Raw genomic sequence first — 27,269 nt, 5'->3', positions numbered from 1 at the left:
TCAACGACAGTGATGCCTGCAAATGTCAGTAAAGTAATAAATAACGCCGTGGAAGAAAAATTAGAGTCGTTGGCGGCGACGACTCCGTCGTTGGCGACTTCGCCATCCGCCGATGCGGCAACCAACGCGCTCATGAACGCGATAGCGGGGAGTGGTTTAAATTCAAAGAATTTACGACGAAAAAATCGCAATTGAAAACATCAACATGATAAATAATAGAATGTTTGCGCGTACCGCTGATCCCGCGTTTGATATGGATGCCCCAGTGCGCAGGGATGATTCTGTCCGTGATTATCAATATTATTCTTATTATGCAGCGCAACCCGACCTACGATCGCGAATTGAACTTCAGGTCCAAGATACCAGTAAATACTTTCTGCCGTGTGAAGCGTTTATCGAAATTGAGGGAGAACTCGTGACAAATGCCGCCGATAATACACCATACGCAGATGACCATCGTGTTCGAGTTGGCTTCGTCAACAACGGTATCATGGCGTTATTTGAGAGCGCCAGATATCTTATTGACGGGCGAGAAATTGAATCAATAGAACGCGAGGTTGATGTTGCAACGACGATAATTGGGTTGGCGAGATACTCGGATGATTATACAAGATCGGCGGGCCCATCTATGATGTTTGCGAAGGACACCACCAATAACGCTGACCATATTCAGTACATCAACGTGCTGGCGGAAAGAGATACCGCAACTGACCCACAGGCTGAAGCAGCCAATCCAGACCGCAGAGCAAGACCAGGTGCTAATTTTAATATTATAAAAAGCATCAACAATGATTACAATCTAGGATTCGCAGCACGAGTAGGAATGTTGCAAGGACCACACCGACAGTTTTCATGCGCGATTCCACTCCATCACATATTTGGATTCTGCAGAAATGTCAGAAAAGTTGTCTATGGGGCTAAGCATACAATCGCGCTGACGCGAAGGGGCGATGATAACAATGCAATATGGCGTGCTGCTGGCGTCGCTGCCGGTAAAGTCATTTTAACTAAAATGGCATTGTGGATGCCGGTGCTGACTCCATCAGTTACCACGGAAGCACGATTGTTAGCATTTATGGAACAGGGAGGGAAATCGTTGTTGAGTTGGCTAGCGGTAACAACTGATGCTAAAGAGGATAACGTCGCCGATACGTTTACATGGCACCTGGCATCAAAACAGGGTGTTTCAGCCCCGCGTCATATATTCATAGCGCTACAGAATAGGGAACGATTGGGCAGTCAAGAACGCAGCCATATGATATTTGATCAATTAGGAGTCAGGGATGTTTCGCTGAGAATAAACGGACAACAGGAACCATCCGAGGATATACAGCTTAATTACGGCGACAACCATATCGCACGTGTGTACCATCGATTGCTGTCGTATATGGGTCGTGATCAAAACGTCGACACTGGTTTGCAAATATCACAACTTGATTTTAAAAACCTGTATCCGATTTATTATTTTTCGCTGGAACATCTTGATTTAACGAGACAATCCGTCGTTGATATACACTTCCGAGCTCGTATAGCCCCGGGTGGTGTTAATTATAGAGCGGTTGCTGTCATTCTCAGCGATAAATCAATGCTGCTAGAAGGTGTTGGTGGACGAATGAGAATCGTTGATGCGCCAGTGGAAAACATGTAATTGAAAGCACAAAACGCGTTTACAATAAATGTCGTATAGTGTCGTCAGTGTAGAGTTGACTGATGGTCAAGTCAAGAAATTACGATCAAAGTCGGCTAAACAATGCGGAACCACAATAACGCTGAAGCCGTCGCAGATGGCGGGTGGTAATCATAAGATATCGTTGACGGCGCGTCAAATAAAACATTTCAATGATGCGATGAAGAATAAAAAGGGTGTTCAAATAGATTTTTCATCCGCAGCAATTAAAAACATGGAAAAGACCGGTGGGATATTTCCGCTGTTAGCTGCGATTCCGGCATTAATTGCCGCGGCCGCACCAGCAGTGGCTAAGGCGGCGGCGTTGGGGGCCGTTGGTACCGCGGCGGGAATGGCATTGAAGAAGGCAACCGGGAAAGGCTACAAAAAAAAACGACCCGTAGCCGGAAAGGGTCTAAGACTACCGGGAACCCCGTATTCATGGTATTCGGGAAAGGGTCTAAGACTACCGGGAACCGTTTATTAACGCAGGAGTCAATGACTCCTGAGTCAATGACTCCCATGTCTAATTTTGATTTAATAGACGCCGCAAACGCGTTAGCGATAAAAAACTTCAGAGGTGTTTTTATGAGGGATCAATTACCGGCGGCCCCAAGGAATACTGAAACCGGTATAATTAACCTCGATGGGTCCTCCGGAGCGGGAACTCATTGGGTTGCATACGCGATTGATCCGCGTGCGATCGTCTATTTTGATTCATACGGGTTAGCCCCGCCGAAAGAGTTTATGCGGTATATCCGGGCGTGTTCAGCCCCGGCGTGTTCAGCCCGGGTTTTTTATTCCACGCTGCCAATACAGCAATTAAGTGACCCACCGATATGTGGCCGCGAGGTATTAAACGTACTTGCGGCGATTTCATCATCGCGAAAACCACCTCATGTGGTTGTAAACGAATACACTAGTGGAGTCGTAGAAGCTCAACGGATTTTAGAGAATAACATTTACAATAATAATGATTGATATTTGGGGACGACCGGTTTCGGCGCTGAAAAAGCCCACGGAAACGCCCGCCACCGATGACATAAAAAAACTAATTGAGGATGAAATCGCTGATACGTTGAATTTAACCAGTGTTGACCCAGATGAAATAGTTGTATTTCAAGACCGCCAGGGTAAATTGAAATCCGGTAATATGTCACTGAATGACGTTTTAACACGACAGCGTGATGCCGACGAGGGCTCTATCGCGTTGTATACCGCCGACGGACGAATCAAACCGGGTGAATCCATCTTGACGATAAATGGAAAAATAAGTACACTTGGCGACAATTATATAACCATGTCAAATTCGTTAAAGGGTTTACGTAGTGAAATTAAATTATATGAAGAACGGATCGTGTTGACGCTAACGCATTTCGACGATGTGCAACACATTGTCGAAAGATTTTTTCGGGGATCCACGACGGCAGACGAACCAAATCTTGTAAAAATAAAAAATGCTATTTCGGATCTTATGGAGATGTCGGCCAATTTACCCCCGTTGCGAAAAAATGTTAACAGGATCGATGACAACTTTGATAAATTCTTTGGTAAAAAAAATACCAAGCCGGATGAGATTACAATAACTATAAATGATATCACTGCGTATGGACAGGAAATAAAAACAATCAAAACTGATGTTGCAACAAACAAAAAGAGTGTAGACGCGCATGAACGGGAAATAGAAATAATCGGCGCTAATGTTGCAACGATCATAAATAATGTAGACTCGCATGGACGGAAAATAGAAACAATCAAAACTGATGTTACAACGATCATAAATAATATGAACACGCATACACAGGAAATAGGAACAATCAAAACTGATATTGAAGCGAACAAAAAAAATATAGACGCGTATTGGCGGGGAATAAGATTAATCAAAATTGATGTTGCAGCGAACAAAAAAGGTATAGACGTGCATACATATGAAATAGGAACAATCAAACTTGATGTTGCAGCAAACAAAAAAAGTATGACCGAGAATACACGGGAAATAGAAACAATCAAAACTAATGTTGCAGCGAACAAGAATAATATAGACGCGCATTGGCAGGAAGTAGGAATAATCAGAACTGATGTTGAAGCGATTAAAGACGGGCTACCGAGAGTAGCAGAGCAATTTGAAAAAATAAAAATCCCTCATGAGAACATCATCAACACAGTATACACAATTCGGCATGGATCATTCGATTGGACTCCTACACAGAATACAGTAAATATCACCGCAACTGTTAAGGGCATTTATCGATTGACACTGATTTCAATGATGCAGTTTAATATATTATCGTCGAGTTCATCCGGGTTTAACAATACAATATCAACAATTATAGACAAGAACGCAACTGAAAAGTTTACAATTTATGCCGTTGATAGAAATCTAGCCGGGGCAAACATTACATGGTATGTGGAATTTGTAGCGAATCTAAGTAATTAAAAACACTAGTTCTTTTAAAATAAAAATGACCACCAAGGAAATTGAATCAGAGGTATCACCGACGTCACATCAATATCGATTCGATACCGCAAAAGAATTCTCCGCGAACTTGAAAACGCTTTCCGAACAATACCGTGCAAAAATAAAAAAATACCGCCGAAAAATAACCGCCATCGACGCGGTCGTGTACTCGGTGTCGGGTATAGTGGCCGGTACCGGTGTTATTTTATCCACGGTGACCACGATAGCCCCGATCGCTGTTCCAATCGCTGTCTCCGCGATGACAACAGTTGCTGGAGTCGCCAACGCAATCACTAGGAAGATATCATCGTGTTTTCAGAAAAAACTCAACGAGTATACAGTAAAACATCAAATAGTATCCGACGCATACTCGAAATTATCCGGGTTGATCTCGTTATCGATTGATAATTTGTTCGTATCCGATGTTGAATTCTCCACGATGGTCCAGTTATATAGCTCCGCGATGTCAAAAATCGAGGATTTTCAACTGGAAGCCGAAACCACCTGGTTGTTGAAATTAGACACTAAAGACAACAAATAATAATAATGTCGCTGAACCCCGAAGGGTTTCAATTACTTCAGCGGATCGCGGAGAACACCACTCCGGTACAAACAAATATGATATCAATAACGTCAACGAAACCCGAATTCAGTGTGAACTTCCCGTCGCCGGTTCCAGTGAAGGAAATAGCGCTGGCAAAATTGCGAGTATATCACAGTTGGCCTAATATTCGAGCGGACGCATTTAACGGACAACAACCTAATAACTCGCTGGTTTTTGCACGGAAAAATAAACCCGATGGGACCCCAGACTGGGAGGAGGTTACAATACCAACTGGGTCATACCAAATAGAGCAAATCAATAAAGAATTTCAACGCAGAATAAAATCGATCACAGGAAAGGAATCAAAAATCGCTATTACGGTTCATGAATCGACGTTATCATCGACGATTGAAATAAGCACACCGGGGTATATGGTTGATATTTATAACAGTTCAATAAGAACCATACTAGGATGGCCTAAGAATCCACCCGCGGATTTGCACACAAATGTGCAATCGTATCATGAGATTAATCCCAGTTATCTGAATGATTTGTCTATTATAAGAAACACGTTATTACCCAGCGAGTTTATATTTCAAGACAGGAATACCATGCAATGGTTTTTTCCGTATAAGAAAACTCCTGAATTGTCAGCCAAGGTCACAGTTCGTTTAGATGATATCACTGGTGCGTTTGCCGAGATTAATCGTAATTACCAATCACAACTAGAACAGCTACGGAAAACAAAAGCACGAAAACACGTTGAGGTGTTAAATCAACTTATATCAGACATGGAATATATTAATGAGCGAATCGTTAAGACAATATCCGATAGCAGCGATGATAATAAACAAAAATTCCTAACCGGGTATAATATCACAGAAGCCGATTTACCCGATTTCAAGTTTCCAGGATACAACGCGCCAGAACTAAGAAAGTCTCTTAATGATTTTCTCAGTCCATCAACTTATATCCTCAGACACGATAACGGGGATGATGGTATGCATATTGCTCCATACAACGTAAATATCGCATCGGTGATAGCAATCAATCTAGTGTGTGATGTTATCGAAGGGAGTTACCAGGTAGATACCAATCAATCAAATCAAGCTCAACAGGGATATATCCTTTATTCATTTTCACCAACAGCCCCTCCGGGATTTTTAATCGTTGAGAATCCGATTAATCCGGTCTATATGCGATGCCATGATCGGTTTTTAACGAGAATTAATTTTAAACTCACCGATCAGTCAAATAACCTAATTGATCTACAGGAGGAGGAGTTAGTGATCACTCTGTTTGTAAGATCATTGTAAATAACTTCTTAGCAGCAGAGGGGGCGATGACATCGACGCGGTCGTCGATGTGCTTACCGGACGCTGACGACGCTGGGGATCGGCGCGCAGAAGGTGTTAATTAAACCAAATGACGACGCGACGATCCCCCAACGACGTCGTCGTTTTTTTTTTACCAGGCGCTGACTACACTAGATCGTTGAGTGCAGAAAGTAATAATTAAGCAAAATAACGATTGGACAAAATGTCCGATTCGCCCCCTCTGCTGCTGGTGTACTAGAATAAATACATAAGGACAGTTTTCACTACTGGCAGATAGGACAGGTCTGGTTGGTGTACTATAATCAATACATAAGGACAGTTTTCACTACATTAGGAAAGTTTTCACTACTGGCAGATAGGACAGGTCTGGGTGGTGTACTATAATCAATACGTTAGGACAGTTTTCACTACTGGCAGATAGGACAGGTCTGGGTGGTGTACTATAATCAATACATTAGGACAGTTTTCACTACTGGCAGATGAACAGGTCTGGCTGGTGTGCTACAATCAATACATTAGGACAGTTTTCACTACTGGCAGATAGGACAGGTCTGGGTGGTGTACTATAATCAATACATTAGGACAGTTTTCACTACTGGCAGATAGGACAGGTCTGGGTGGTGTACTAGAATCAATACATTAGGACAGTTTTCACTACTGGCAGATAGGACAGGTCTGGGTGGTGTACTATAATAATCAATACATTAGGACAGTTTTCACTACTGGCAGATAGGACAGGTCTGGGTGGTGTACTAGAATCAATACATTAGGAAAGTTTCCACTACTGGCAGATAGGACAGGTCTGGGTGGTGTACTAGAATCAATAAATTAGGAAAGTTTTCACTACTGGCAGATAGGACAGGTCTGGGTGGTGTACTAGAATCAATACATTAGGAAAGTTTTCACTACTGGCAGATAGGACAGGTCTGGGTGGTGTACTATAATCAATACATTAGGACAGTTTTCACTACTGGCAGATAGGACAGGTCTGGCTGGTGTACTAGAATCAATACATAAGGACAGTTTTCGCTACTGGCAGATAGGAGAGGTCTGGCTGGTGTACTAGAATCAGTACATAAGGACAGTTTTCACTACTGGCAGATAGAACTGGTCTGGGTGGTGTACTAGAATCAATACATTAGGACAGTTTTCACTACTGGCAGAGAGGACAGGTCTGGCTGGTGTACTAGAATCAATACATAAGGACAGTTTTCACTACTGGCAGATAGGACAGGTCTGGTTGGTGTACTATAATCAATACATAAGGACAGTTTTCACTACATTAGGAAAGTTTTCACTACTGGCAGATAGGACAGGTCTGGTTGGTGTACTATAATCAATACGTTAGGACAGTTTTCACTACTGGCAGATAGGACAGGTCTGGGTGGTGTACTATAATCAATACATTAGGACAGTTTTCACTACTGGCAGATGAACAGGTCTGGCTGGTGTGCTACAATCAATACATTAGGACAGTTTTCACTACTGGCAGATAGGACAGGTCTGGCTGGTGTACTATAATCAATACATAAGGACAGTTTTCACTACTGGCAGATAGGACAGGTCTGGGTGGTGTACTACAATCAATACATTAGGACAGTTTTTGCTACTGGCAGATAGGACAGGTCTGGCTGGTGTGCTATAATCAATACATAAGGACAGTTTTCACAACTGGCAGATAGGACAGGTCTGGCTGCTGTAATATAATCAATACATTAGGACAGTTTTCACAACTGGCAGATAGGACAGGTCTGGCTGCTGTAGTATAATCAATATATTAGGTGTGGCTAGTGTACTACAATTAATATATTAGGACAGTTTTCACTACTGGCAGATAGGACAGGTCTGGGTGTTGTACTAGAATCAATACATAGGGGAACTTTTCACTACTTTCAGATAGACAGGTGTGGCTGTTGTACTAGAATCAATACATAATGAAAGTTTTCACTACTGGCAGATAGGACAGGTCTGGCTAGTGTAATAGAATCAAGAACTAGGTGAAGTTTTTATTACTGGCAGATCGGGCAGGTCTGGCTGGTTACTAGAATTAATACATTGGGACAGTTTTCACTACTGCTAGATAGGAGAGGTCTGGGTGGTGTAATAGAATCAATACATACGGAATGTTTTCACTACTGACAGATGGGACAGGTCTGGGTGGTATACTAGAATTAAGACATGGAAAGTTTTCACTACTGGCATGTATGACAGGTGTGGCTAGTGTACTATAATCAATACATAGGGAAAGATTTCACTACTGGCAAATGGGACAGGTCTGGCTGGTGTACTAGAATCAATACATAGTGAAAGTTTTCACTTTTGGCAAATATGACAGGTCTGGATGGTGTACTAGCATCAAAACATTGGGGAAGTTTTCAATACTGGCAGATAGGTATTTCACAAAAATACTACTTGCTACATGTAGACTGTCCTAAATGTAAATGTAAAGGCCATATTTACCTGGGTATTTCACAACAATGCCACTTGCTGTATGTAGACAGTCCTAAATGTAAATGTAATGACCTTTTTTACATGGGTATTTTACAACAATGCTACCTGCTATATGTAGATTGTCCTAAATGTAAATGTGCCTTATTTACACAGGTATTTCAATGTAGATAGTCCTAAATTTAAATGTAATGGCCTTCCATAATTGCCACAAGAGCAGCTGTTGTCATAAATCTTGTTACAGCTACTTTTCTTCACTGGATGGTCTGGCTGGCATGATGTTATGTAGGGAATGTATTATGTTTTGATGTCCATTTCTGTGTCTGTCCATCCATCCATATGTTTTGATGTCCATCTCTATGTCTGTCCATCCATCCATATGTTTTGATGTCCATCTCTGTGTCTGTCCATCCATCCATATGTTTTGATGTCCATCTCAGTGTCTGTCCATCCATCCATATGTTTTGATGTCCATCTCTGTGTCTGTCCATCAATGCATATGTTTTGATGTCCATCTCTGTGTCTGTCCATCCATCCATATGTTTTGATGTCCATCTCTGTGTCTGTCCATCCATCCATATGTTTTGATGTCCATCTCAGTGTCTGTCCATCCATCCATATGTTTTGATGTCCATCTCTGTGTCTGTCCATCCATCCATATGTTTTGATGTCCATCTCAGTGTCTGTCCATCCATATGTTTTGATGTCCATCTCTGTGTCTGTCCATCCATTCATATGTTTTGATGTCCATCTCTGTGTCTGTCCATCCATCCATATGTTTTGATGTCCATCTCTGTCTGTCCATCAATCCATATGTTTTGATGTCCATCTCTGTTTTCTGTGTCTGTCCATCCATATGCTTTGATGTCCATCTCTGTGTCTGTCCATCCATTCATATGTTTTGATGTCCATCTCTGTGTCTGTCCATCAATCCATATGTTTTGATGTCCATTTCTGTGTCTGTCCATCCATACATTTTTTGTCTGCAATTTTGTTTGCTTCTTTGCAATAATTCAACTTCACTATCATATATCATTATCAATTTTTATAACTAGCTTGCATTTGGGCTTAGAAAGACCTCTGTCAAGTTTTGTTTAAAAGGTCAAAGATCAAGGTACTGTAAGTGTAACAAAAAGAATACTGGTTTGTAGAAGTAAAATTAGTTCTGCTTCACAGACCTGGACTTAGCTTCGAAGTGTCAAGTTCACTGATGGAAATAAAAATAATAGTTTCCAAACATTAGTTGTATATCACAGATGGTGACTGAACATTGCAGTTTCCTTGCATTTGGCATCGTAGATCATATGACTAGATCACTGCATGAAAACTGAACATTGCAAAATGGCTTCAGCATACAAATGTCAGTTCTTGACTGTACCTTCACCCAGTTTTGTCAATGCTTTCCACTTTGTATAAGAAAGAAGGCTATATATTTTGGGGTCAGCAAATGGTATGCAAAATTGCATGCCATGAAAATTACTGACATGGAAAATAAATGACATGAAAATGTCACATTAAAAAATGCAGCCACTGGAAAATAATATACAAATACAATGTTGGAAATTGCAAAGCACAGTTAAATAACAGACACATTCTTGTTCACCCAACGTGCAGACATGCATTAGAAAGTGGCAGATGTCTATCACACTGCAAAAGAAAGATAAGTACAAGAATAAAAAATGCATTCCTTGTCTGCCCTTGTCCATATCTGTCATATTCATGTCAGTAATTTTCATGGTGTACATTTTTAGCATCCTTGTCAAAAGGTCAAGGTCATTGAAAGGAAACAAGAAAAATATTCTTTGCATAAGGTCAAAGGTTTTGACTTGGGTTGGTGGCAGTTATTTTTCTTTCCTGGCAGTTCACTATGTATAGATTTACAATTTGCAGATCTCGTGTGGAATGTATGCATTTTATTGTTTAAATGTGATGTACATCATAGGGATCATGGTACCTACCTTGTGCCTTACAGACACTCCAGTTAAATTTCAAACACACGCACATTTATATTGTCCATTACAGACCCTCCAGTTTTGACAATGAAGGCAACAAATACTTCAAAAGGAGGCAGAGTGGTTATTAACTGTACTGCAAGTGGTGTACCCAATAACTACACATTTTCAAAACTGACTCACATGGCACCTGATGAAAGCAGAACTATTGTCAGGGAACTGGAGCTAACAAGAATTTCAGGTAGTGAGGTATCATTTACCATAGAAGGAGCGACTTACCAGGATACTGGATTTTATGTGTGTAAAGCCAGTAATGGGATTACACACTACAACACAGGGCAATTAATCATGGAAGATGTGGTGTCTGTATGGATTACAGGTAAGTGTTACATTCATATCTTGAAGCATGATAGGCCTTATATGAAACCTTGTATTTGTATCATTGATATTGCAGTTATAAGGTTTTATATTATCTTGAACCAGCATTTTATAATTTAAAGCATACATGTTATTTTATTTATTTGTATGAAACATTTAAATTTCAAACTTTTACAACTTTTTGAGTTTTGAGGAAAATAATATTTGGGTTTTTTTTGCATAAATTTGAATTCCATTACTTTTCAAAAATAGAATTTCATAAAAGAAAAACAAGTATTGGTTTCGATTCAGAGATTTTAATGTTTCTAGCTTACAACCAAGGAAAGTATATTATCAACATAAAATGTCATGTGATACAGATCATGTATTGAATGTCCTTTCCTTAGAAAACGGTGTGCATGATGTATTTCGCAATATATAGCAGTTTGGTTGTAGTGATACAGTTTCTCAACTATTGTTTGCCCAACTATATTTATTTAACTTTTTATAACATACATATCATTTCTAAAAGACTAACATTGTTTTCACATAAAAAATATTTCAGTTCTTTGAACTAATATGTTTACTTAGTTACAAGAGAGGCTGCAGTGAAATAAAACTTGAGAATGATAGATTCAGTTATCAAAGCATTTCTGGATTGTAGAATGACGATGTCCTTCCATCCATCAGTTATCAATATTCAGTTAACTTTTGTCTGAGGTAATTGTTCTTAGACATTTCTGCTTATTAGCTGGTATTTAGATGCTTCATGTGGTGCTTTACATCTTTCCTTGAAAAGCAGGTCAATGTGACATGTGTAACATTTGTTAGAGTCCACATTTCTCTAAGTGGATCAGTAAAGGGTAAAAAAATATGAATTAGAAAGTGATTTTAGTTATAATATTTTCATAACTAGATGGTGTAACCTAAGGTTTTTTGCTTTGTCCTGTGCTATTTATTTTAATCAAATTACAAGCACATATCTGCGATGTCAAGAAAGTTGGGGAAAGGATTTGGATGGAAATCTTTGCAGGATCTGTTTAGTGGCTCCCATGACCTTATGTAAACACCTTGTATCCATTAATAATGGGGATTTCCACTGGAATTCCATGGCTGAAGTCTGATCCTCAGTAACAAATCTGATTTTATGAAGCTAAAGATCAGTAATATTTGAATGGTTGTTTCTCTCCACAGTTATGTTCTTCTGTACCCCTCCGTTCACACTCACTGTATAATGTACCATTTTGTATTATATGTCATAAGTTAGAGATTTAAATGTGATGGAATTGTCATAATGATTATGAAGTACATGTAGTGTGAATTCATTCATTTTATTTAAAATTTCTAATAATTAGATATTAGTACTAATATGACATTAACAATAGTAATACAAGAATGAAAATAAACGGAGTCTTAATGCTGTGCAAAAGAGAAACTGAGTCGTCGAAGTATTACATTCCAACTAGGGCTGTCAACGGGTACTCGGGTACCCGACCGTATTGAAAAACCCGGGTATTGAAACGTAAACGCGGGTACCCGTAAAAAAAAAAAATCGCCACACTCGCCAACCACTTCAAACAGGTGTGACAGCTATGGCTTTAATTAGAAACCAGATCCCTGCTTAATATAAATAAACAATACATCAGAGAGTCTGTTTGGATTAATAAAATTCATTGGCATTGTGCAACAGGACAAACCGTTATCCCCGAGGCATTATATACCAAGGTTAAAACATAGCATTGTTCTACAGGTAATAAACCTCTTTGTAGACGATAAATATTGATTGTGGGTGCTAAATGATCGGTACATTGCGTGCTCTTTTAATGAAATCCAGATGGATACCTTTGATTTCCGAACACACATGTCGAAGAAATCCCACAATTTATATTATGAACAATTATCACCTAGACACCTTGAAATCTTCGTACACACACACACAAAGACGGTTTTAACGCATTACTCTTGACATGTGGTAAAGCTGCTTTACACGCATGCGTGGGTAATTCAAATCTGCGGTCAAAAGCCGATGAATAAACGTGGTCTGTTCTAACAAGGACTTATACTTCAAAAAAAGGTGAGTGTTCTAAAGGATTTAATGCGGCTGATCACAGTGATCATTAAAAGTTGGATTATACCTACCATCTGTGTACAAAGGTCATTCTAAATAAATGTATTAATTAAAAGCGTGCGGTCAGATCATTCGCAGCTACATCGGTGCGGACGCATCAGACCGAGTAGTGCATTACACGGTTAGCCTCTATCGCCATATAAAATATTAAAGAAATGGGGATAACAATTAGTTGGTCTACGGTTGTACATGTCATTCATGTGCTAACGGGTACCCGGGTACCCGTTAAATTTCGCAACGGGTACCCGGGTTGGTTTTTCGTGATTTTTGACAGCCCTAATTCCAACATTAGTAAAATAATGCAAAGAAGCTGTTAAAGGATTGACTTTCATATTTTATTCATAATGGTATGTTTTCAATAAGCATGTATACTTCAATACCTTGATCATGACTTTGTACATATATACTACAATACCTTGATCATTACCTTGAACCTGTATACTTTTTGCCTTGTTCATGATTTTTACATGTATATTTCTTTACCTTGATCATGACTTTGTACCTGTATAATTTTTACCTTGATCATGATTTTTTACATGTATACTTCTTTACCTTGATCATGACTTTGTACCTGTATAATTTTTACCTTGATCATGATCTTTTACATGTATACTTCTTTACCTTGATCATAACCTTGTAAATGTATACCTTTTACACTGATCATGACTTTGTACATGTATGCTACAATACCTTTATCATGACTTTACACCTGTATAATGTTTACCTTGATCATGACTTTATACATGTATACTTTTTTACCTTGATCATGACTTTATATGTGTATACTTCTTTAGCTTGATCATGGCTTTATACATGTATACTTCTTTAGCTTGATCATGGCTTTATACATGTATACTTCTTTAGCTTGATCATGGCTTTATACATTATTCCTCTCGACTAATACTTGAGTACCGAATTAAGCATGTCTGCAGACTTACAACATGAACACAAGAAATAACTCCAAAATGGAAATTAATCTGATTGCTGATTTAGACCTTCTATTATGACAGTATTTCACAATATACCCCATGTGACGGGTCTTACCGCTTGTTTCATCTTGAAAATGCCTATCCAGGTGACCCAGCCCAACCAATGCCAAAGAATCTTATTATTAAGATTATTATTAGTAAATGTCAACACATATGTAAGGATATATTTATAGATCCTATGTAATATTAAGCTGTTAACAGACTCTGGTTATAGAGATAAAATCTAACTAAAGATATTATGTACAATGTTCAGCCATGAATACAAATTACAAAAAAAGTATATAAAAGTCTGTATGGGGAATTAAAACAAATACAGCTATAACACAATTGCCAAAAGATACTATATCTGTTATCAACTAAATGATACTTAAAGCAGAGAAACGTTGGGACATTGTTGAGAGTGAAACTGAACACACTGTTAGGCATTTTTACAGAAAGCTTTTTACTATCTAAGATTTTTCAACAAACCTCTCTTTCAGTTCAAGACCAAAGTTTAGGATGCAGGTTTTGAATCATCCTACAGGATCAGCCTTTGTTTGGCTATTGTGGTGCCACCATGTGCAAGGCTGTTTACTCCAATTACTTTGGTACTAAATGATCAACTTCTGGAGCTGTGCATTAAAACACAAAACAAACCTCAACTTTAATTTGGTTTTTTTTGGTATATGTATACCAAAAAGGCATTCTCAAGGCCCCTTAGGTTTGTTCATTTCCATGGTTTTCTTTTGCTGTATGTTAAATTGTTGCGGTTAAAATAATATGATACCTAGCCTGTTGAAGCATATTTCATCGTCATGGGGCTGTCTTTCAGCTGGGGTTTCTCCTGACCAATCTTCTTCCAGAGACTGACCTGTCTGATAACTCTTTTGTGAAGATGTTCAGGGTCTATAATTTAATCAAATCCTGTCCATTGTCACTACTGAATGTCTCCTTCTGCAACTTAAGCTGTTCCATCCGATTACTGTTTGGATCTTCAACATTGTTGCAGCAGTCACAATTTAATGTCTCTTCCATCTTGGATCCTCCAGTTTTCAAAATTTCCTCCTTAACCTATAAACTTCATCCTCTAACAATTTTACTTTTCTGCTGTCTGGTCTGAAAAAAGGTAAAGTTAGTTAATTACAGATAATCTCTAATCAACATTGTTTTTAGCTTTTAGCACATTATCATTATACCCCACTTTACTTACTGGAATAATATGATCCAACTCAAAAATGATTTAATCCCTTACACATAATACTGAGCATTTATATTATTGCAGTTTTATATTAATTGAATCTGTCTAGCCATAGGTATAGTCACAGGAGACGGATGTTTCATTAAGTAAAATATGACAATTTTTTTGACAACATCGTTACACTAAATAACCGTATATATTACAGATAACGGTTATTTCATGCTTTCAAATATTTTAGCCATTTTTTATTGATAAAACGCCAGACTTGGGTGGTATAGGCCCTTAGCATGTCACTAATGCATCCACTCCGACTCCGCATGTTGCGTATAGCTGCTTCCGGTTTCATCACGTTGTTATTTGCACTTTTATTGTGATCAGTTTCACGCATTAACTATTATCTTTAGGTTTTTTTTTTTTAAATAACCAAATTACATCAGATTATAGAAATAGTGATACCATGTAAAAGAAAACGATCTCGAACATCTCAACTATCGATATCGTACCACGTCTGGTATCGAGAACTGGGGACTGGGGGTGATAATGTTTAGTGATTTTCAAAACTTCGATGAGCAAGTTTAAATTAGGTCTGAACAAAATCGTGTCATTAGCTTGGTTATAAATAATATGATGACATATATAAACCAATAAAATATCCATATAACTTCTACTGAAATAATCACGAATGACCAAGAAAAAGATACTCACCGTAATTTTGGTCATCCAGGCTTGGTACGATTTTCCGCCTAATTTTGCTCTCACCAAATCATTTCCTTCATATTCTTCAAAATCGCTTCTCTGCACTTCCACTTACTTTAAAAAATGATATTGAAAATATTCTCATCTGTCCATTCCATGGGGTCCACGGTTTTTGTTCGAGGTTTTTGCCTAACCATCAGCATGATCTTTGGATTCTGAGGAAGCTTAACTGTTGAAATCGCGCGTGTATATTAACCAATCATATCACGTCTTTTTTCATAGTCATCCAATCAGGATAATCGTTGTTAATATATTTTGGTTTTTACTGCAAATTGGCAACCAGTGACTAAGTCAATAGAATATGCAGTTTATAACAGTAATGGAGAGAAGAAAAAAACGTTAGGACAAAGTCATTGAAAGCTTTTTAAAGCAAATACATTTTGTTGATGCTGGTCAGAAAATATTTTCCCATATTAATCCAGAAATACTCAGGTTAAGTACACAAGTATTGAATTAAAGTTCTGTATGAACATTTATACAGTATATCATTTTAAAAAAAGAAGAAAAAATTCACCTTTATTTAAATTTCACTAATAATGTGAGAAGTTTGTATGATAAATTTTCATGAACATTTTATGAATATAATGATATAGATATTTAATATACATTTTTTAAAGAAATACCATGGTATTGCATCAAAATACTTGAATTGTTCATGAACCATTAGTTCATGACATTTCAAGAACTTCAAAGATATTATAATAGTTCATAAAAATTCATCAGTGTGTTCATGAACTTCAAGTACATGATTCATCAAAATTCTTGAAGTTCATGAACTTAGTTGAGGAACTTTCATGAACACTTCATGATTGTTCATCAAGTCATGAATTTGTTTTCGTAGGGGCGTGACAGTGATGGTGCCTGCTACTTGGATACATGGTTCAAACTTTCACAAGCAATGGATATATATATATATATATATATATATATATATGAGGAAACTTGTTGCAAGCTAGTTTAAATTTATTTTCTGAAACATACAAGAAAGCTTGCGCAAGCTAGTTTTACTTTCTGAAGAAAACAAGCATGCGCAAGCTAATTTTACTTTCTGAAGAAAACAAGTAAGCTTGCGCAAGCTTGTTTTACTTTATGAAACAAACAAGAAAGCTTGTGCAAGCTAGTTTTAATTTCTGAAGCAAACAAGAAAGCTTGTACAAGCTTGCAAAAGCTTGCGCAAGCTTGTGCAAGCTTGTGGTTATATCCAGCTAGCATGCCCAAGCCTGCACTTGCTTGTACAAGCTTGCGCATGCATCCATATTAGCTTATAAACATCAAACTAGCTTATCGCAAGCTTACCGCAAGCTTTCCACAAGCTTTCAGCAAGGATGCATTTTGGTTTGGGTGGTTAAACCAAATCTCTCAAACTGTTTCCTTAAATTTGGAATTTTCATTATTTTGGCTATGGTATGTCTAACAATATTTGATTCCTAAATCTGGCAGCATGAAAATGATAGATCACATTTTTGCTTGGTCTTGGCACTTTTTATTACTCATAATTACTGATATATACTTATCGTATGAGTCCTATGACTGTCAGGCCAAATGTCAGCTTGTGCTGTGGTCCATTATCCATAGTGACATGCCATTCACAACTGCAGTTTATAATGTCTTTTTAAAAAAGTTTGGAATATAATTGACCTGAATAATGACATAAAGCATTGTCACAAAAGGTTTTGTACCAATGATGCAGATTCACCATCATATATGGCCAACAATACTAAAACTAGTAAAACCTTTAAATGAATTCTCCATAAAGTTGATTCAGCAGAATTTGACCATTTTGCACAAAACATCCTGGCATGCATGGCTTTTATAGTGTACACATAATACAGGTACGCATTTATGCATGGCTGCCACTACTTAAAATTAAAAAATCTGTTGAATTATGCCATAACAACCCACTGAACATCAATTGAATTTGACAAATCGTCCTCGCATGAAAGCCTTTGAAATTTGTACCACTGTTACCAATTACCTGTCAACTGGCTCCACCAGTTTTATATAATAGAGAAAGTTTGTATATGACTTCTCTGATAAGAATTTTACAAAATTTGACAAAAACTGTCTGGCTTGTAAGGATGTCGTATTTATACAAATGAAGAAAACTTGTTATTAAGTGTTGCTATGGTTACTGAAAGAAGAAAATCACTTGAATGAATTTTCAAGAATCATTCAACAGAATTTTAATAAATTGAGAAAAATCAACTCTGAGCTTTTAAAGCCATATGAATAATACCAATCTACCATCAAATATGGCTGTTGCTGGTCAAATGAGAACGAACTTTAGTAAATTCTTGTAAAACTGTCTAGTTCATATTTGTGAATCTTGGTGATGTGTCTGTGTTCTTGACCACTTTGGAGAACTATTTTCTGAATGATTGAGTGCATGTTTATGAAAAAGGCCCACAGATAACTCAAGAGACTGCATGTACTATTTAAAACTGTCCACATGACATAGGTCAAGGTCACTCGAGTCAAAATTTGCATTCTGCATGATACAGTATAATTCCAATGGCTAGTGGGCACTTTTAAAAGCTTACTAGTGTTAGTATATAATCTTTCTATGATCTAGATTTTTTGTTCTTTGTATGATTAGATTATCAGAATGGTTAACTTTAACAAAGGGACTCACGAATGTCAATGACATCACAGCCCCTGCAAGAAATGGCATACATCTTGGTGGGAATAGCATTAGAATGATTACAAACTGAGTTTTGGGGTTATGGACCTTGTATATCAGGACTTGTAAGTATTGTATATCACACATACAATGACACTTGTAAGTATTGTAAATCACACATACAATGACACTTGTAAGTATTGTATATCACACATACAATGACACTTGCAAGTATTGTAAATCACACATACAGGGACACATGTAAGTATTGTAAATCACACATACAATGACACTTGTAAGTATTGTAAATCACACATACAATGACACTTGTAAGTATTGTAAATCACACATACAATGACACTTGTAAGTGTTGTAAATCACACATACAGTGACACTTGTAAGTACTGTAAATCATACATACAATGACACTTGTAAGTATTGTAAATCACACATACAATGATACTTGTAAGTATTGTAAATCACACATACAATGGCCCTTGTAAATATTGTAAATCATACATACAATGACACTTGTAAATATTGTAAATCACACATACAATGATACTTGTAAGTACTGTAAATCACACATACAGTGACACTTGTAAATATTGTAAATCATACATACAATGACACTTGTAAATATTGTAAATCGTACATACAATGACACTTGTAAATATTGTAAATCACACATACAATGACCCTTGTAAATATTGTAAGTCATACATACAATGACACTTGTAACTATTGTAAATCACACATACAATGATACTTGTAAGTATTGTAAATCACACATACAATGACCCTTGTAAATATTGTAAATCATACATACAATGACACTTGTAAATATTGTAAATCACACATACAATGATACTTGTAAGTATTGTAAATCACACATACAATGACCCTTGTAAATATTGTAAATCATACATATGATGACACTTGTAAATATTGTAAATCACACATACAATGATACTTGTAAGTATTGTAAATCACACATACAATGACCCTTGTAAATATTGTAAATCATACATACAATGACACTTGTAAGTATTGTAAATCACACATACAATGACACTTGTAAGTATTGTAAATCATACATACAATGACACTTGTAAATATTGTAAATCACACATATAATGACACTTGTACGTATTGTAAATCACACATACAATGACACTTGTATGAACCTTGCATGAAATTGTAATTAGGCCAATCATTAGGGATGGATAATGATTTAGGGGATAAATTATTGTTCATATATTAAAAGAGCATAATGAACCTATCATTATACTGTAATGTTTTCATCAGTGGATTGAAATTCAAAATAAAAATTACATTTTCAGATCAACCAGTAATTGCATCTTATGCCAGAGTTTTTGATGCGGAGAAAGGAAAAGCTGGTTACATGTACATTGAGTTCTACTCTGGCCTCTTTCAACCCATTGTTACATGGTATCTTGTCAGGAATGGTATGCTGGAACTGCTGCAGAATTCTAGTAATGTTGGGATATATTTATCAGCTGTGACAGTGGGACTTCACTATTACCAAAAGACAGTACAATTTCTAGGTTACAATGCAAGTCTTGAAGTATTTGATGTTAATGAGGAACAGTTTGCTTCCTACGAGGTAGAAATCAAGAACAGTTTTGCAGAACCAGCGTTTGTGACACTAGAATTAAAACCGAGAGGTAATAATATTTTATTATGACTCCAGCATATAACTGTCATTTAATGTAAATTCACAAAAAGAGTTAATATATTTAATTGCAGCAGGAAGAAAACCATGCTCATATCATTCAAATTTATTTTTGTCTGTTTTCTCTTGAAAGATGATGAATGTCACTTTGAATGGCTATAGGTCAGCTATCTCTAACACTCTTTACGTTTTATATTGGTGTCACTATAGAATCACACCAACATTTTTCACAGCTATGTTTTCTCAAAGGGAAGGACACAATTTAGACTGAAGTGTCCAAAACAAATTTCAGAGAGGAGTGGTTTATAGAGCATGATGAATTCAAATCTCATTAAAGAAGACTTGTGATAGGGAAGGCTGATAATGATAACATGTACACAGGTGATGGAATTATTAATTGCTTTAATACAAATTCACTTTCTTGTATGATATATTTTAAATAAGACATTGTTGAGTCATACTCATGCACATTTTGTTATAATTTGCATGTCCATTAAAATGATAATGTCCATTTTAGTGGACAGAAATTTAAGAAAACTGAGGTAGTCTGATTCAACATTTGCTGATTCAAAGATTATAAGCCGGAATAGTGACTATTTATTAAAATAAAATTTGATAAATCCATACTGGAATGGTGACTATTTATTACAACATTTAATAAATCCATACTGGAATAGTTACTGTTGATTACAAAATTTAATAAATCCATACTGGAATGGTGACTGTTGATTACAAAATTTAATAAATTCATACTGGAATAGTGGCTGTTGATTACAAAATTTAATAAATTCATTCTGGAATAGTGGCTGTTGATTATAAAATTGAATAAATCAATACTGGAATAATGAGTGTTGATTACAAAATTTAATAAATCCATACTGGAATAGTTACTGTTGATTACAAAATTTAATAAATCCATACTGGAATAGTGACTGTTGATTACAAAATTTAATAAATCCATAATGGAATAGTTACTGTTGATTACAAAATTTAATAAATCCATACTGGAATAGTGACTGTTGATTACAAAATTTAATAAATTCATACTGGAATAGTGGCTGTTGATTACAAAATTTAATAAATTCATAATGGAATAGTTACTGTTGATTACAAAATTTAATAAATTCATAATGCATGTGTCTGTGATAGTAATGTTAGTAGTTTTTTGTTGAATAAACAAGAAATAGGTAAAGATATTTGTAACACACCTTTTGACCTGGTAAGAGCCACTGAGGTCCATTTTATCTGGAATGAGCATTGTGTTTCTTCCTACTGACATCCCTAGCCTTAGACTTACCTCTGCTTGAGATGACCAAGCTTTATGGTTCTGTTTAAATCTAAAGATAAAAGAAAGGGTTGTAACCATATGCTTTTCTTCCTCTAAAAGGTACTTCTTATATTTTGACAGCCACTATCTCGAGGTGGATTGTTTGGATAGTTATCAGTGTTATTTGGTATGAGGGTTGGAACAAAACTGCAATTTTTTCATTATATTTTGAGAATATTAGCATTCATGTGCCCTTGTAAGTCATTCATAAATAGATTGATGTACATATTTTTAATTAACTAAACATCTGTATTTGTCTTTGTTTACTCACTCAAAATGCTTTGTGGATTAAGCTATTTTTCTTTCTTTCCTAGGCAATATAATTTCACATTTATCAATTCCAGTCATCATTCATATTCATCACATTAATTATGAATAGTCGGCATCACAAGTGACTAAGTGCTCACCTCTGTAGATCACTGTCATCTCATCTATGCTCACATGGGTTCATATCCTGTGGTCGGGCTTGGACAATCTTAGTATCTCAGAAAGCTAGCTAGTAGCTTCCCATGGGTCTGTAGTTTCAACATGGTTTTCCCCAGCTCTTCCTTCACCAGTTATTGTGGCTGCCATCTATCATGTGCTGAAAAATGTTGTTATATATGCAATGACAATAGTCATACAAGTAGGCATATATTGTCAAATTCAAAATAAACAATGCAAATTAATAACAAAATTAGCACAGACAATTAGAAAAATAAAGGAATCATAAGAATAAAAAACCTCAAATGTCACACACATTACAACCAATTACTGCTTTTCAGATTCAGAATTACTTAATGTGAATACAACATAAACAAAATGTGTTACACTAACAGCGGTCAACCACTGTACATTGCAATTTGTCCTACCTTCATAAACCTTGAATGTTTTCATTGCCAAATACATTATTTTAAAATATATAATAATTCCAGCATTATTTTAAAATTCTAATGTTATTGATTTTATAACTATTGCCACTTCAGCCAAGCAGGTGCATTTCTAGTTATTTTTTCTGATGAAAAGCATGCCCCAGTGTGAAGATTTGGAGTATGCAGGAAAACAAAAAAGGTGGGAATCCCTCACTACTGTGCTCAGTATATGACACTGCTAAGATACAGTTCAATAGCATCAAGGATTGCATCTGAGAGATAATGTTGAGTACTGGTGTCATTGACCTTTCTCATTGTTGCTAGGATATATTGTCCATATGAGACCAGCAAATCTTAATTGCATTACTCAATGTCCAGTCAGTAGGATCACTGGAAAAGTGCACAGAAATAGTTAATTTTATCAACAACCCCAATGTTGACATATTTTTCGTGACAGAAACATGGCTAAAAACATCAGGCAATGAGCCCAAGTGTGCGGATCTAACACCCCATGTTTACTCCATCAAGTCGTTCCCCCGTGATTCTCTGATTATTCTTGGAGATTCTAACTTTCACTTTGACTGTCCCAGAAACTCAAATACATCAAAACTCATAGATTCTATTAATGTTTTAAACCTCAAACAGTCAGTTAAACAACCCACCCATAAACATGGTCACATTTTAGACTGGATTCTTCATAGACTGGATGATAACATTATATGGTCCTCCCTGGTATCCCATGACCTTGAATCAGATCACCTTTGCATTATATGCCATCTTGACGTATCAGTCCCTAACCCTCCACCTTTATCAGTTACTAAGAGAAACCTTCGTATGATAAATAGAACCAACCTAATGCATGACATCCAAGCTAACCTAACAACTTGCTTACCTCCTACAGCAGAACAACTCGATAACCCTCTGTGTTCATTACTTGACAAACAAGCCCCAGCTACCAAGTGCAGAATATCAATTCAAAAGTGTTCTCCATGGTATAGCAGTGTTAGGGACAAGCTTTGCACTGCTAAAAGAGACCACTGTAAAGCTGAGAGGCTCTGGCTTTCCACCAGACTCACTATTCATAAGCAAATCTATGAAGTCGCTAAGAAGAATGTCACAAATATAGTCCATGCAATGAAATCAGCCCAATACACTACTAAGATCATGGAAAGTTCCAGCTGCAAAGAGCTCTTTGAGATTACTAACAAGCTAATGCAAAGGAATAAATCAACACCACTTCCAACTACCTTCTCTCCAGTCGACCTTCTGGACATGTTTGCAAATTTCTTCCGTGACAAAGTACAACCCATTAGAGATAAGATTGACACCACAATTTCAATTGACTCATCGTCACCACACAGTTGGGATACAGAATTTGAGCGGCAACCATTAGCAGCATTTGAACCGGTCTCTGGATTTCGTACATACAATCGTGATGAAGAGTGCACCAAAGTCATGTGAACTTGATCCAGTTCCAACATCACTGCTGCTTGAGTGCTTAGATCAGTATTGCCTTCATCTGGGGAATTCGCATGATTTTTCAAAACTGCCATTGTAAAGCCTCTGCTGAAGAAACCATCACTAGACCATAACGATAAAAAGAACTACCACCCAGTTTCTAATCTGCCATTCATATAAAAAAATCTTAGAAAAGGTTGTTCTATCCCAGCTTGTATCTCATCTAAATTCTTTTTAGCAATGTACAATCTGCATATTGCCCTTGTCACAGTAGTGAAACTATACTCTTCTAAAAGTAGTTAATGACATTATGTCTGCATTTGAAAATGGAAAGATTAAAGTCCTCACCCTCCTTGATTTGTCTGCAGCATTTGACACAATAGACCATGATATATTACTTCACCGTCTCCAGCATGTATTTGGCATTCATGATACAGCCTTACTGTGGTTCAAGTCCTACTTGGTCAACAGGACACAAATTGTATCTGCAAATGGAATACACTCTGGCCCAGTTGATCTACGCTGTGGTGTTCCACAGGGGTCTATTCTTGGACCTGTCCTCTTCATTATGTACACTCAGTCACTCTCAGGTGTCATAGATCATCATCCAGTGTCTCACAAATTATACACTGATGACACCCAAATATACAAATCTAGCCACCCAACTGAAGTTGATGCTACCATCCAAGGTGTAGAGAGGTGGATTTCTGATGTGAAATCATGAATGACATTTAACAAGCTGCAGATGAATGATGATAGAACTGAGGCCATTCTGATTACAACAAAAGACTTTCTCATTCACATCCTTTACCTCAAACAATAAATATCAGCAACACCAACATTAAATTCACACAATCAGTATGAAACCTAGATGTCACTCTGGACAGTACTCTCACATTGCACCAACATGTCATGAACATATGCAAGGCTGCATATCTTGAGCTGAGATGCATCAGCTCAATTCGCAAATATCTTTCACTTGATGCCACTAAAACACTTGTGTGTTCATTAGTCTTTCAAGACTGGACTACTGTAACTCAGTTCTGTCTGGTTCATCTCAATATCTACTCCAGAAACTTCAAAAAGTTAAAAACACAGCTGCTCAGATCATGCTTAGAGTATCATGATCAGAGCACACCTCTGTACCCTACACATGCTATCCATTCAATCCAGAATCAAACACAAAGTTTGTTCTCTGTGCTACATTTCACTGTCGAACTCTAGCCAACATACCTATCTGACCTCACCCATGTGTACACACCAGCAAGATACTTATGCTCCTCTTCTGACAATCGTATACTCATTATTCCCTCTATGAAAACAAAGTCATATGGACAGCGTTCTTTTGCATACCAGGGCCCAGCAATATGGAATGAATTGCCCACTGAACTTAGACAGAAAGACACAGTGATCACATTCAAGAGGGCTCTCAAAAGTCAATTTTTTCAACTGCAAGAACAAACTTAAAGACCTAATAATGTTTCCTACCTGAAATATTCTCAGCATGTTTTTTTATATTTTTTTAATGTTTTTCTAATTTCATGTTGTTTGTTTCTGTAATAATATTATTATGTTTCTTATCTTACAGGTGTTGTCTAATGTTGTAAAGCACTTAGAGCTTCTAAAGATCAGGCGCTATACAAAGTCCTTCATCATTATTATTATTATTATTATTTTGACCTTTGCATAAATTCATACATTGCCAGTGGTAACATTGTCATCCCCTAGCTAAGAAAGCTTCAGATTGTTTTAGAAACTCTAAACCCAGGATTGGTGCCACACAAACTGTATGTAAAAATACTTTTGACAGTATGGGGTGGATATATTTGAATGTAATTTTCCATATTCTGGACCAACACGATATGATCTCAAGATCCACATGGATTCAGTATCCCAGTTCCCCAAAGTGTTATATGGATATTCATCATGGATAAGCACTATACTTGCTGTTTTATTCACTATGGCATAGATCACAGTGTACAGAAATGCTCTATATATGATGTTAATTAATTTCTTATATTTTGACAGTCTTTGTTATTTTTTATATCAAAGTCACATTTTCTAATACTATCAATTGTCATTACATGATTTTTGGTTCTGAAGAAACAACATCACTGTTCTTGTTTACTTGTGTTATATTGCTGATTTTTTCCTTCTTGTGATATTATCATATATGTCATAAAACTGAAGATTGTCAATTATAATGAGAATGTTTTAACAAAGCTATGTCACATAACAGGTTCAATTTCAGTTGCATGTCTGTGTTCATATGTGTTGCCCAGTCAGACTGTATATTGTAATAGGTGTCATTGTAGATTGCTTCCAGGTTACATCTGTGAAGTAAGCACATAACCTTAATATTAATTAGACTTTAAAGTCTTCACATTTGTGTTATATTTCTTGCCATTTTAGGAAAATGTAGATTTTAAACATGTTTTGGCATTTATTACATTTTTTACCTCGGAGACCTTTTCACCCCAATGTGAAATCAGGTCAAGTGGATTGGAGCAAGGGTAGGGGTTAGGGCTGGAAGCTAAATGTATCCAATTTACATTATGTGGAAACTATTGCTCTATTGCTCCAGGTTTTGTAACTTTTATAATATGAGGGGTTTAGAGTGTCAGATACATAATAAATATATAGATGTCAATCTGAATATCATTTACACATTTAAATGTGTGGGGATCAATGTTTTCTTTTACAAGGTTCTCCAGAGATACCAGACAACCTTGGTGTTGTTCCTGACAGTGTCACCACTCATAGTTTACAGCTGACCTGGTGTGCAGGATTCCATGGTGGAGCCTCACAAACATTTGTCATCGAGTACAGGGAAGCTGGAGAGACCAATTGGCTGAATAAAACAGAACCAAGAGGACTTGTACAGTATGTCACCCTGAATTCAACCATTACTAATCTCAAGGATGGTACTAAATATGAATTTAGGATTTACTCAGAGAATCTTTATAATCGGTCCCAGGTATCATCAACAGTCAATGAGACAACCAAGACAGGTTTGATTTCTTTATTTTATTTCTTTGTTACCTTTCACAGAAATTGGGATTCTGCTACTTAACCCATGGAAAACTAGCTATCCCCTGGCAAGTGACACCGAGGGGTTGCAATGGGTGGTATGGTCATGGAAAACTAGCTATCCCATGGCATATGATAGAGAGGGGTTGCACTGGGTGGTATGGTCATGGAAAACTAGCTATCCCATGGCATGTGACAGAGAGTGGTTGCACTGGGTGGTATGGTCATGGAAAACTAGCTATCCCATGGCATGTGACAGCGAGGGGTTGCACTGGGTGGCATGGTCATGGAAAACTAGCTATCCCATGGCAAGTGAGAGTGAGGGGTTGTACTGGGTGGTATGGTCATGGAAAACTAGCTATCCCATGGCATGTGACAGTGAGGGGTTGCACTGGGTGGTATGGTCATGGAAAACTAGCTATCCCATGGCAAGTGACAGCGAGGGGTTGTACTGGGTGGTATGGTCATGGAAAAC

At 37.0% G+C, this 27,269-nt stretch overlaps 1 protein-coding gene across 4 annotated transcripts in view; it reads left to right on the top strand.

Annotated features, from left to right (window-relative positions):
- LOC149782405 (inactive tyrosine-protein kinase 7-like) overlaps positions 1-27,269 on the top strand; it is a 107,975-nt gene that overhangs the window by 64,891 nt on the left and 15,815 nt on the right. For 3 of the 4 annotated variants that reach the window (XM_089933792.1, XM_089933790.1, XM_089933791.1), the window contains 3 exons: positions 10,476-10,784; positions 19,776-20,120; positions 26,470-26,775. In XM_089933792.1, the coding sequence (XP_089789918.1) occupies positions 10,476-10,784; positions 19,776-20,120; positions 26,470-26,775 (960 nt within the window). The remainder of the gene's footprint in view (positions 1-10,475; positions 10,785-19,775; positions 20,121-26,469; positions 26,776-27,269) is intronic. The other variant, XM_089933793.1, reaches the window with a different exon arrangement.

The sequence above is a fragment of the Sinohyriopsis cumingii genome, chromosome 15 (genome assembly GCF_028554795.1).
Source record: "Sinohyriopsis cumingii isolate HCF-2022 chromosome 15, ASM2855479v2, whole genome shotgun sequence".
Lineage (NCBI taxonomy): Eukaryota > Metazoa > Mollusca > Bivalvia > Unionida > Unionidae > Sinohyriopsis > Sinohyriopsis cumingii.
Note: the sequence above shows the minus strand (reverse complement) of the source record. Positions and strands in the feature narration are given on the sequence as shown.